Genomic DNA, 12,480 nt, shown 5'->3' on the forward strand with positions numbered 1-12,480 from the left:
TTATTTAACTAGGTGGCTATTAAGATATTCAATCGAATAAGAGCCTAATAGAGATTTGGCGCTGTTTTTAGTAGGTGATTATTAATTAGTGGTAGTTATCCAATAGTGGATCACGTTAGTCAAAGCAAATTAACTACGGAGTATTTACTAACTAGCGGTACGAAAATCACTTGAAACGCTATTAGCAAGCGACGTGCTTAAATACAATAACCCACCAAATAGGTCTCCTAAGAGTGCCCATTCCTTGTCCAGTATCAAAACCCATTCCTAAGCTATCAATGCTAGAAATTCAAGGACTTTTAGGGAGCACCTATCTTCTTCACTTCAACCGTTAGAGTCAGTTTGATTCACTGAACTATGGAGATTTAACTTAGTATTACCCTCTAACAATATATACTTTAAGAGAGGAGGGGATAAATAGCGTATTCCTATATATAGTTGATATTTATCTCATTTCAGGTGTATAGTTTACTTGGGTTGACGGCCTGGTCCTTCCCGACTAGACTGATATGGCCGATATCAAATTGCATTCTCGAATCACCAATCATTCCTGGAAGTGACCACAGCCGGTCGCTCTTCTCTAGCCCCTGGGTACTGGATAGGGCGTTCTTATTACGAAGTTCCTCACCAAAGCCTACTCCGAAGCGGAACAAACTGTACCCATCCAGTGTGTCAGACCAGCGACGGCGGAAGCCATACATCACGCCCAAGACAATGCATCCAGTGGCCCAAATTCCCAAAAGTAAAGTCGAAACCAACGGTGGAACGACGCCGGGTTCTAGAACTTTCCCACGGCGAGACGATGTCAAGTTCGTGTTGACATAGCCACCATTTAATCCTGTAGCACCGTCATACATGAGTTGCAAGGCATCAACAGCGTGGGCTTGTAAAACCGACTGTAATAGAACTTGTGGCTGTACAAAATGATCATAGCAGGCCGAGTTAGAAAGGATATAGGGGAGGGGTGATTTGGTTGACTCGAAGATTTCGGTATAGCGGCCCAGCAAAATGGATATTGCTGTGGCACCAAATCGAGGTTGCTTGGCCTCATATTCGGCCGCTGACCATATTGGGCTAGGAGACTTTTCAAACTCGCTGAAGGTGCTTGTTCGGGAGTCCAGTTTGGCTGTCCCGAGATCTGAGATACGACGGCATTGGACTCCAATAGGGGGAGCCAGTGTGATATTTTCTTGGAAGCTCTCGTAAGCGACGAAGGAGACAAAGTCCTTCGTATCAGTACTTGTGCCATTTGACCAGTCGAAGAAGGAGGCATTACGCTCGAATTTTCCACTGGGATTCTGTATGATAGGACTGCCCATGCCAGCAATGGAAGGTTTGAGAGTATAATTGAAAGTTATTCTGTCGTCTCCGTCGTACGAACAGGGACGTCGGACCTGCCATAGCGCATATTCCAGGATCTCAGGCTCGCCAGATTCGAAACTAGGCTCTGAACCATCGTACGTGGACGAAACGAAGTCATGGCTCACTCCCATTTCGGCGTATGCCCAAAGATTATTTCCACCAATCGCCTGAGTGCTGTTGAAGAAGGTGATGGTTGCGCCGGAAGGTGTCTGGAGGGTTTTATATCTAGGTTTATATCTAGAATCATCGTCTATCACACCAGAGTTATTGGGCTTCAGGGCTGAAGATTTCTGGGAAAGAATTGTAAACTCTGAGGCTGACTGGACCATCGAGCAGTTATACTGCAGCCGAAGTCCCCAAGCCTTACCGCCGATAGGCGTCGTCGCCTGCGGCCCAAGGAAGAGTTCGGGAATTCCGGGGTCAAAGGAAAGGGAGTTTGGTAGCGTTGTTAGAAACTCGAACTTCTCCCGATCGACCTGTGGAGGACTGTAAGCAATACCAATGCCCGGAATCACTGCGGATGCCGTTCTCCAAACTGTCCCGCCTCGCTTCTTAGTTTGATCAGGTTCGCGGCGATGGAAGTTGCTCCATTCACGGCCCACGACCATCGGCGGCGCTGACGATGCGATATATCCATCTGCGAGTTCCATAGACAAACCAGAAATCGGGAATGCGACTAAAGGCACTAAACTTAGCACAGCAAGAACATACCATAGTCGACCTGCGAGATTCCTTTCCATGGAAATAGCGCGTTGTATGCACTTCATCCATCCTCCTGGCCCGGCCCAGGTGCTCCCGCTATGCATCAGGAGCCCCATTGCACTTTTTGGCCCCCAAAAGGGCTCCTGCAACATGGCAGCTTCGACGCCAACAAGACCATATCGTGAAATGTTCAGACCGAAGACACCGGTCACGAACCAAGAATAGTAAACCCATGTTCCCTCGCGAGATCGGTATTTAACAGTGTCGGTGTCTCTGAAGAAGAAAAGCCAGATCATTAAAAAGTAGATGAAAATGATGACCGGGCCTAGGAGCAAGACGGAGGTACGGAACCAAAATCGACGCAAGGGGTATCCTCTCGCGGGGGAATTTGAATCCGTGAAGGACGGATCCGGACTGCCCTTTGGCACTGTGGAAAGAAGCTGAATAGAAGAACCACCCACAGTTTCCTTCGGAGCCATGGCGGAGGTTTACGTCGTAAAGCCGTTGGTGCAGACAGTGTTGATATGTCCGGCCTGGGTATTCCTGATATAAATATCCTTATTCTTGACTCGTTTATTATTCGCTGGGGCGCTTCATTAAAACGGATCGCGTACTGCATAGATGTCGATAACTATACCAAGGGGTGATTTCCCCCCCCCGCATCTGTAAGAGAAACAAACAAAAACTCGAAGAGGTCCCATGGTAGAGGGTGAAGCATGGAAATTTATATCCCTAACTAGTTTCTGCTGCTACACCTGAGAAGCTCGAGCTCTCTCATCGCAAGGGGCTTTCCCCCCCGGGCTCTCGTTCATCTCAACCGTCAATTGGTGCCCTGGATCGAGCCAGGGCCAGCCTTGCATGCATGACAGGTTATACAGTATCGGCCCCGTTGGTATCAGTCCATCTCTTGCTTAAACGAGTTGTAAGGAGGCTCTCGAGATGCAGCCTGTCTCGTAATTGATTCAGCCTCCTTTCCACCCTTCCACCGATTCTTCCCGCGCTGTGTCCTGATGGTGTATGGCATGACTGCTGTCATGACGTCCGACGCGGCCTGAGAGACTGCATTGTCGATTCTCGATGGCTGCTTCACAGAGCCAAGAGACAAACGAAGCTGTCTGTGGGCATCAACGGGAAATTTCTGCTGCTTGAAGGATTTGGGTTTCGTATCGAGGACATGGGTCGCGTTGAAGGATCAGCTATCCACCATTTTCATCATCGTTTTTCGCCAGCAATACCACATAAATGGTCAGAATGTACTCCATACGGAGTATTCTCATTATTCTGCTGCTGCTAAGTAGCGTTGCTTTTTAGTTCAATAACTACTATTTGATGAAGTGTTTACTATGTATAACTATTTGCTACCTTCGTGTCTCTTTAGAGCGTCCTCAGCAGCTTCAAACCCACACACTTTCGCCTGGTCGATGGCTGTCCGGCCATCCTCGTCAACGATATCTAGGCGAACCGGGTATTGCAAAAGTAGCATTACTGCTTCAAGATGGCCTCCTTGGACAGCTCGGTGCATAGGAGGGCGTCTTCCGTGGTATCCAACCGAGATGTTTATTGGACGCTTGACAACCTCATTGACGTCGGCTCCTCGGTCCAGTAGTAGCTGCATGGTTTCCAGGTCGCCTTTCCTTGCTGCAATATGGAGTGCTCCCGTATTCTGAATGACTGCCCCTGCATCAAGGAGGTCAACCACAAAACCAGGCCTGTAGGTAACGGCAACCCCCAAGGGGCCCAAGGTGACGCCCAAGTTGTTGACATTTGGGTTCGCCCCCAGGCTGAGCAGATGCCGAGCCAACGCAAATTTGTTATGGTAGATGGCCTTTATCAGAGGAGAGCCGGTGTATCCAAACGAAATATTGATATTGCAGCCTCCATCTATCAGCACCTGGTATATAGCAATGTCTCCTTTGCCTGATATGGCTGCCCGGTTCAGGTATATGGAGTGTGCAAGGTTGGGGTAATCTCTGACCAGGCTGGCAAGCTCCTCCACCTCACCGGCGCGCGCAGCATCGAGCGCAGCATCAGTAATAGGCTGAGGTGGTGGAGTGTAACATCGAGGAAGATGGCAAATTGTACGAGATTGCTTCATAGCTCGTAAAAGATTTGATAGTTAACAGATATGGTATCCTAGGTCGGGAATAAGTCGTTCGCCATGAAAGGTTTCCATATGCAAGAGAGCCGAACGACCGGACAGAGCAAAGGTGTCAGCAATATATGGTCTCCTGAGAATGATTAGGAGGAGATGGGAAAACAAGCCTGATCAAACAAGAACTTGGTTATATGTTGTCCAAGGACTCGAGGACTCTTGATGCGTGTAGATGAATAATCTAGTCCGGAGTAACTATGTCGCTACTTAGAAATCATTAATCTAACTCAAAGGCACGCTTGATTAAGCATTTATAAGTGCAGCCAACAGAAAAAAGATATCAGTCGATTGGGAATCATAATGATGACATTAATGAGCTGTGACGAATCCTAAAACATGAGGGAGACCTGACTAACAGCAACATATAACTAACTATACAGCCCGGCACTGCGTAACTACTCAATAATCAGGCAGAGAGATATTGTAACGGTGGTAAGAGTGCGGAGGATGGCATTCCCATGTCGACTTAAGATATCATAGATAGTGGTATAAGTAAAGAGCTCACGGCCATCAAGAGGTCGTATATGATTCGGTAGTAGTTTCAACTGAATAGCACACTCAATAAGCCTCTTTACTACTATCATTCCCTCTATCAGTTAGTTATTTGAAGATAATGCGAGTCACGATGAGACGGCCCCAGATTCCACGGGCCTATTTGTCTCTCATCCTGTTTGCCTGTCTCTGTTTACAATGGCTGCCAGTCTTCGCTCTACCGTCGTCAGACAATTTCACATCTATACCTACACGCCATCATCATCATCATCTTCTTCACCATCGTCACCATCGTCATCATCATGATCACCGGCTGGGAAAACGCGTTCGCAACCCTCCTCTCCCAACGACAGAGTACGCAAAGACAAAGATGAAGCCTGGAACGCCGCATAAGGACAAAGCCATATTTTATACAGCAAACACCCTCTTCTCAGCACTTCACCTCATTCAACGGTTTAATGGTCAGGGACTTTCGGATACCGACAATGGCGAGAAAGTGATGAGCATGGAAGGCGGCCCGTTCGCGGAATCAGCACAGTTGTTTATCGAGGACAAAGAGACCTGGGACGACGACGAGAAGGACATTGCGATAGGCCAAGTGTCGCAAGCATTCGCTGAGCGTGCAAGCGGCATTGTGCGAGTGGTATTTCCAGAGAACTATTCGCCCAGTGTTAGGCCCAACGCCTGGACTGTATACGAGTGGCCGGCGCTTAAGAAGAACCCAGACGTGACCAAGGTGCTCGCTTGGTGGGTGAAAGTAGCTGGAGATGAACCCAAGGGCGACGGCACGGAGATCTGGCCGTGCGATATGACCACCGACCCAAATAGACAGCCGTTTTAGCACTGTTTTAGTGTCGAGTGTTCGATATCTAGTTAAATAACTGGAAAGACGGCCCCTCTGTTTTGCGTGTATATTATCCTCTGCCACAACGTGTGTATACTTAATGAATATCCTTAATTGCCATCCCTTAAATCTTTCCGGTCTTGTGTTAGGGTTAGGGTTGTACTTCAACTAGAGGCTAGGCAGGGCGCGGGAGTTAGATAAAAGGGGTAACAGAAGATAAGAAAGGGGTAACTAAGTAAACAAGCGTGGTTTAAAGCCTGATGCGACTAGAGATACACATCTTGAACAAGATATCTGACTTTAAAAACAGGGCTTTCGTTACTCTATGCAATTATATAGGGGAAACAGCTACAAGTACCTAATCATCGTGCGCAAACCAAACACACCCAGGAGTAACTAACTAACTAGTTATCACTTCGTCGGTTTCTCTCCGCGAAGGCATTTCATCCAATTCCGGTTCTTTGATATATCTCTTGCCGCATCCTTCTGCTCCCGAAAAGACTTATCCCCTTTGCCCTTGGTAAGCTTGAGGTTCTTCGAGATATCTTTGAGGATTTTGCTAACTCTGGTGGCAGCGGACTTGGCTGCTCTGGCAGCAGCCCGAGAGGCAACTCGCAAAACCAATTGTGCAATGAGTCGGGCGATGGGTATGAGAAAACACAAAAATCCACACCGACGGTCGATATCGATGGCCCCGATGGAACGAATGGAAAGATCTCGTGTGGATGGGCTGATAATGAGCCCCATCTCTTGTTCATCGTCGCGTTGCACCTGGCTTTCTGGGGCGGCGTAATCGATGGACCTCTTGGTATAGTGTTCTTCCGCAAAGTCCACATACAGATCGAGATATTCGTCCGTAAATATGTGCTTGCTCAGGTATTCTGGATCAGCATTTTTCAGTTCCTCAGGCCAGAGGTCGAGGAGCTGCATGCTTTCCATGAAGCTTTCGTCAAAAAAGCCAGTGGTGTACTTTTCGATTGCTTCTCCGCCTATGGCCAAGGGGGTGAGGAGGGCACATCTCCCGAGGCGGCGCACTTTCATGCGATTGAGCGTATCTCGCTTAATATCCAAAAGCTCCTTATGTTTCCTCCTCTCGACAGACAACTTCCTCTGAAATCTGAGTGGCTTGGGCCGGAACTTGTGATAGTTCTTCTTGAAGTCATAATCTCGCTTTTCCCTACCCTTCTTGTCCTCGAATTTCTTCTTCTTATCTTCTTTGCTGTCGGGAAGGCACTTCTTCTGCTTCGGATCAGGGTGCGTCTTGGGCGGGCATCGGTTGCATTTCGTGCAATCTTTGCGGTCATGAATCATCATTCGCTTGCATCGTGGTCGGCATCGGTCGCATTTTTTCTCGTCTTTCTTTGGTGGAGCTGCTCGCAATACAAGGTCGGGATTGACGGAAGACTGTTCTCCTTGGATACCATCCAAGGATACACCAAAGACGAGGCTATGCTTTGCCATGGGCGGAGGGATATTCCCAGAAGCGATTGCAGGGGAGATGAGCATAAAGCCATGGTTGAGCAGGATGAAGACTGCCTTCCATGATTTTGGGATATGCATTCTCGAAAAATATAAAGGAGTTCAACGAGAGGACTTGAATTGTTAGTGAGCTCAAGCCTTCTTTAAGATCTTGATAAGTTCAACTTTAGGATCTCGAGTCATGGGTATAAGTAGAATATATTTCATGTCTTCCGTAATCCAACATTGAGCATGGAGAGGAGCATCTAACCCGAAACATATATGCGCTCACAGGAGTAGTTATCATATTTGCGTTGTAACGCTGTGCTCATCCTGCTACTAATCAAAAATTCATAACACGAACGCAGTTGGATGTGAGGATTATTTGCTATCCTGTGTTTCAACGACCTCGACCACCTGACCTTACGCTGCGAATGATTACTCCCTAGCCGCATCTCCAGAGCCCCTAAAATCCACTGATATGGTGATCTAGTGCCTAAAGATGCGAGCTCGATAACATATACAACTGCAGCCTTTGTTTAAAGGCAAGCGACCTTGACCACAAAACACGGGAGTAGCTTATGTGTAAGTTTCAGTAATCAAGCCGCCCACTAACGTGAAACCGATGCTGGGGTAAGGCATAATCATGTTGATTGATGTATGTACCATTATGTACGATTCTTTGATAGCAGCATGGGTTACCAACAGCTACGACAGCGTAGCAGTGTGAATTATTAACGGTGCCTTCGTTTGCTTTCATACCGAACGGCGAGAGAAAGGATCTGAATCAGGATATCTTGAAATATAGATGAAACTGTCACTATGAAAAATTACAAATAGCAGTGCAGATAAACCTGCATTGGGGCTCGGTGTGCAGGGGGTGAGCTTTTGGGGGCGACACTGCCCCCTGTGATAACCCCTAGTTTAGGGCCAACTTCTTAGGGATAATTAGTTAAGTGTGCAGCCTAAATATAGATGGGATACATCTCGCCAAAAGCTACGGAACGTCGCGATCTGATTTGTACGTAACTACATGGATCACTACGCCAATGGTGATGATTACTACGCGCATCACAGTCTTAGTTATGTTAGAACAAATAACTAGTTAGTTAACGACGCCGGCCCCAAAACCCGCCCCAATTTGCCTGTTAGTTCAGGGATATCGCTGGTGATCTCGAGTCTTCCGATATACCGACGCTCTACTCTATTAAACACGCTGAGATGGACACATTCTACATGGGCAGAAGGCCTTCTGACTGTCGTTGTGTTTTCAGATGTGACAATAACTCTCACGATCTCCAGCAATTATATCCTTCAAAAAGCCCCTATTTACAAAAGGACGTCGACCGAGATCATCAGAAAATCTATCTATTATCCTATTTTCTATAAAGACGATACTCCTTCTCTTGTGCTAGTAAATTATGCGTCCTCGAACCCTTTTCACCCCTTTGGTGGCACTTGCCGGCCTACCCCTTACCACGCAAGGATTCGAATTCAGATTCTATAGGGGCAACGACTGCCGAAGCGAGCAACTGGGCTTATACGTAGCCGGGCCCGGGCAGGACTGCACTACCATGTCGGCCGGCGCGGCTAAATCAGTCATCGTCAAGAGTACAGGGGAGATTGATAGCAACTTCTATGCCGTGTTTTTCAGTTCGGAGGATTGTGACCCAAACACCATCGTATTGCACACGGACAACGATGAGTGCCACAACGTGGAATACAAGTCCTTTAAGGTGTGGGATGTGGATGAAGAATAAGGGGTGAGTAGATCGTGAAGGTCCTTACTCTATTATCCCCAAAGCCGTTCTGAAGCTTATCAAATTCCAATATTTAGAACTTTCACCGCGAGAGCCTCGACCTGGAATAGTTGATCAAATAACCAGGCTATCATATCGTGAAGAATGACCAACAATCTATTAGGAAATTTGGTTGTAAGAAGCGTTAAGCGCAGCGCATATTTCAGGAGGAATAGTTAGGGGCGGAGAACTAGATCGGTGGCCAGCTGTCAGCTAAATGATACGAGCCGTCAAGGTAGTTACGCTGTTTGATTCAGGGCACGGCTATGGAAGGACTACAACTTAGATACCCCATTATCCATTTAATATGTAAATATATATTGTCTTTATTTATCGTGGGTCGTGCGAATATAATCTATGGAAATACTCCATAACGTTAATTCCGATAACTAATGATTGGTAGTTCCCTTTGCATATTGTGCATTGTGCATTTATTATGCAGAGTCAATAGGGAAGAGGACCATACACCCGTAACTCCCTGCTACATACCCCTACGTATGGAGTTCAATTGTATTTCCCTTTTCCCAGAACATAGTTAATTAGCCAATCCCTCTAGCGCCTCGAGTGGTTAAATCGTTGGTGCCGCTAACTAGTTATATCGTTCAATACGTTTCAACATTGAAAATGAAACTTAGACCAACTAAGTAAGTTAACGCAAGAGAAGACTGCCTCCTAGCCGAAATCTTGATACTCCCTCTGATCTAGAACTAAATACACATTTCGGGATCTGGCTGGGGCGCGAGTCGCTGCTTTTGGTAGCATGGATATCAAGAAAATAGTTCCAAAAAATGGGACCTCATCCGAACACCAAGAGTAAGTAATATACCGTAGCATTTGGTATAATGTCACTAACTAGCGAAACACCATCCATCTTTGAACGATATCCAGGAGAGGGTTACTGTCTTCGGGGTTCGGTTCAGCTCGCGTCAGGGGAAGGGCGCAGGATGAGGACCAACATAACATAGGAGACACAAGGACATGGGTGCGCGCCTCGCTCATATCTCGCTGCTAGAAGCCCGACCAGCACTTTCATAACTACATCTTCAAACATTGCGGAGGTGCCTGTGCAATATCCCTCGCAGACACTCTTTGCATTGAAAGCACAATCAGATTTCCAATATGACGGACCGCAAAGTTGACAGGGAATCGGTGGAGGTCTCACCCGTGAAGCCCTCTACAGAACCCCCAGCGGCCCTCGCTCGCGAGCCGATGGTCGACCAAAAGCGAGCGTCCACTAGGACGGAGAGTCCTCCTGACAATACAATCGATGTGTCCGAGGACCAGAACCTCCCAAGTCGCTCAAAGCTGCGTATCTTTAGTATAATGCTTATGCTATGTGTATGTCGATACCCGTTATGCTCTTCATGACCAGCAGCAAGCTAATGGAACTGCTGTATCCAGCTCGTCCTTTTCTTATCGGCGCTTGATCAAACCATCGTTGCCACAGCTATCCCTTCTATAACTAAAGATTTACGCTCAGCTTCAGGCTACACATGGATCGGTGCCGCATATTTACTATCCATGTGTGCCACCAATCCCATGTGGGTGAGGATTAGTGATATCTGGGGCCGCAAGCCTGGCCTTTTGGGAGCAATCGTCATCTTTGCTATTGGTAGCACCATCGCAGCGGCAGCTACAAATATTGCGATGCTAATTGCGGGCAGAGCAGTGCAGGGTATGGCCGGTGGTGGGATTATATCGCTAGTATATATAATAATCGCGGATCTCTTTAGCATGCGACATCGAGCACTATATATAAGCGCCACTGCACTCGTCTGGGTACTCGCTGGGACCACCGGTCCTGTCATCGGAGGAGCACTGTCACAATATGCGAGCTGGCGCTGGTGCTTTTGGATCAACCTCCCTGTCTGTGGCGCCTCATTCATCACCTTGATGCTTTATCTTAACTTGCATAACCCACACACGAAGCTCAGGGACGGCATCAAGGCTATTGACTGGATTGGCACCTTCTCTATTCTAACCATAGTCGTCCTACTGCTACTCGGCCTCGACTTCGGCGGCGTAACTTTTCCCTGGAACAGCCCAACTGTCATCTGCATGATCGTATTTGGAACGGCGCTGATCGACTTCTTCCTCTTTGCAGAGAAAAGGCTCGCCAGGTACCCCTTAATGGACCTACGAATCTTCAAGGACTGGTCAAACAACGCCGTCATCATTGTTGCGGCCACACATAGTATGGCGACTCGAGGCTCAGAGTACTATCTGCCTCTATACTTCCAAAGCGTGCAGCAAGCCTCACCTACCAAAAGTGGTGTTCTCATCCTACCAATGATGATCGCCGCGTCCCTTTGCGACTTGGGAGTCGGCGTTTTAATCCATCGGACGGGTCGCTATCGAGAAATAATTTGGACCGGGACAGCATGCTTGACCCTCGGGACAGGGCTATACGTTTTACTATGGATTGACACATCCCTTGCAAAAGTTATCTGTTTCGAGATTATTGGTGGTGTCGGGCTTTCCCTTCTCCTTTCAACACCCATGCTTGCCATCCAAAATAATGTCGATCAAGCTGATGTTGCGGTAGCCTCCTCGACGTTGGGTTTTGTCCGCAGCATTGCAACGTCACTGTCCATTGTTCTTGGTGGTGTCGTTTTCCAGGATAGCATGACTGCCAAACACACATCCCTTGTTACCGCAGGCCTCAGCCCAGCCTACCTTGATGCCTTCTCCGGCTATGATGCAGCTGCCAATGTGGATCTAGTCTCCACAATTAAGGACCCAGCGCAGTCTCGGGCGGTGCAGGAAGCTTATGCCTACAGTATGCGAAACATGTTCATAATGTACACCGCAGTTGCCGGAGTTGGGCTATTGGCCAGCCCTTTCATTAAACAGCGACATATGAGCAAAGAGCATACGGAGACTAAGACTGGAATCGCGAACATGACAGAAAATAAGCAGAAGACTTGAGGATGAAGGCCGACGAAGCTATAACTAGCTTTTTTAGTACATCTACGGCGCATAACACGCCTTGATATTGCTCAAGTTATTGCCTACGTCACATCCAGTTGTTTGCTTTCCTCGTACAGCTTCCTAGGCGTACACTTCACGAACTAAGTCAATGATGGAGTACAGCCACCACTTCTAGGAGCTGTGGGCTGTATTGTGAATACGGTTTCCTTAGCCGTTGACTACCATGGCAACATTGGGTGGAACATTGGCCTTGGTGGGATGTATACTTAGTTAAGCCAAGGCTGGATATTGGAATGATAATATATGTTCAAATATCCTCAGACCTACGATAAGGGCATTATTTATTTCTAACCTAGATAATATCATCTCATATTGAATCTTTAACAGTAGGGTAATGGAGGACGTCTAAACCCCTGAATCCGATCTAGTAGTAGTAGTAGTAGTCAAAACGCAATTGATTTCACCCTCCATCAAAAGAAGCTTTCTTGACTTTTAGCACCATCTCAACATGTTAAGTTACATCGCTAACTGGGCGCCCAAACATATTCGACGGCACTTTTGAAAGTCTTAAGCATCGCGATGGCCAAGCCTGTAGGTCTTTTTTGGGCCTTTTGAGGTAGGAATAAACTAGCATTAGGCCCTTTGGCCTGCTAACTACCGTAGCTTTTGATTCCCAAATGCCAAATGGCGGCATGCCGGGGGCGTACATCGGCATACTGAACAGCCAGAGGGCTTCAACC

The 12,480-nt window shown here is 47.4% G+C and overlaps 6 protein-coding genes across 6 annotated transcripts; 3 read left to right on the plus strand and 3 right to left on the minus strand.

Annotated features, from left to right (window-relative positions):
* Positions 1–455: 455 nt before the first annotated feature.
* Positions 456–2,543, minus strand: MGYG_06582 (hypothetical protein; the record flags this gene model as incomplete). Its single annotated transcript, XM_003170548.1, has 1 exon — positions 456–2,543. One exon carries the CDS (start codon positions 2,541–2,543, stop codon positions 456–458), a length of 2,088 nt encoding a protein of 695 aa, XP_003170596.1.
* Positions 2,544–3,415: 872 nt separating this feature from the next.
* MGYG_06583 (hypothetical protein) lies at positions 3,416–4,159 on the minus strand (the record flags this gene model as incomplete). The annotated part of the gene is made up of 1 exon (XM_003170549.1): positions 3,416–4,159. The coding sequence occupies one exon, from the start codon at positions 4,157–4,159 to the stop codon at positions 3,416–3,418; it is 744 nt and encodes a 247-aa protein (XP_003170597.1).
* A 682-nt stretch (positions 4,160–4,841) lies between these two features.
* Positions 4,842–5,549, plus strand: MGYG_06584 (hypothetical protein; the record flags this gene model as incomplete). The annotated part of the gene is made up of 1 exon (XM_003170550.1): positions 4,842–5,549. One exon carries the CDS (start codon positions 4,842–4,844, stop codon positions 5,547–5,549), a length of 708 nt encoding a protein of 235 aa, XP_003170598.1.
* A 414-nt stretch (positions 5,550–5,963) lies between these two features.
* MGYG_06585 (hypothetical protein) lies at positions 5,964–7,112 on the minus strand (the record flags this gene model as incomplete). Its single annotated transcript, XM_003170551.1, has 1 exon — positions 5,964–7,112. The coding sequence occupies one exon, from the start codon at positions 7,110–7,112 to the stop codon at positions 5,964–5,966; it is 1,149 nt and encodes a 382-aa protein (XP_003170599.1).
* A 1,319-nt stretch (positions 7,113–8,431) lies between these two features.
* MGYG_06586 (hypothetical protein) lies at positions 8,432–8,770 on the plus strand (the record flags this gene model as incomplete). Its single annotated transcript, XM_003170552.1, has 1 exon — positions 8,432–8,770. One exon carries the CDS (start codon positions 8,432–8,434, stop codon positions 8,768–8,770), a length of 339 nt encoding a protein of 112 aa, XP_003170600.1.
* Positions 8,771–9,928: 1,158 nt separating this feature from the next.
* On the plus strand, positions 9,929–11,737 carry MGYG_06587 (hypothetical protein; the record flags this gene model as incomplete). The annotated part of the gene is made up of 2 exons (XM_003170553.1): positions 9,929–10,147; positions 10,211–11,737. 2 exons carry the CDS (start codon positions 9,929–9,931, stop codon positions 11,735–11,737), a joined length of 1,746 nt encoding a protein of 581 aa, XP_003170601.1.
* Between the last annotated feature and the right edge of the window lie 743 nt (positions 11,738–12,480).

Source organism: Nannizzia gypsea, genomic scaffold (assembly GCF_000150975.2).
Source record: "Nannizzia gypsea CBS 118893 supercont1.6 genomic scaffold, whole genome shotgun sequence".
In the NCBI taxonomy this organism is placed as follows: domain Eukaryota; kingdom Fungi; phylum Ascomycota; class Eurotiomycetes; order Onygenales; family Arthrodermataceae; genus Nannizzia; species Nannizzia gypsea.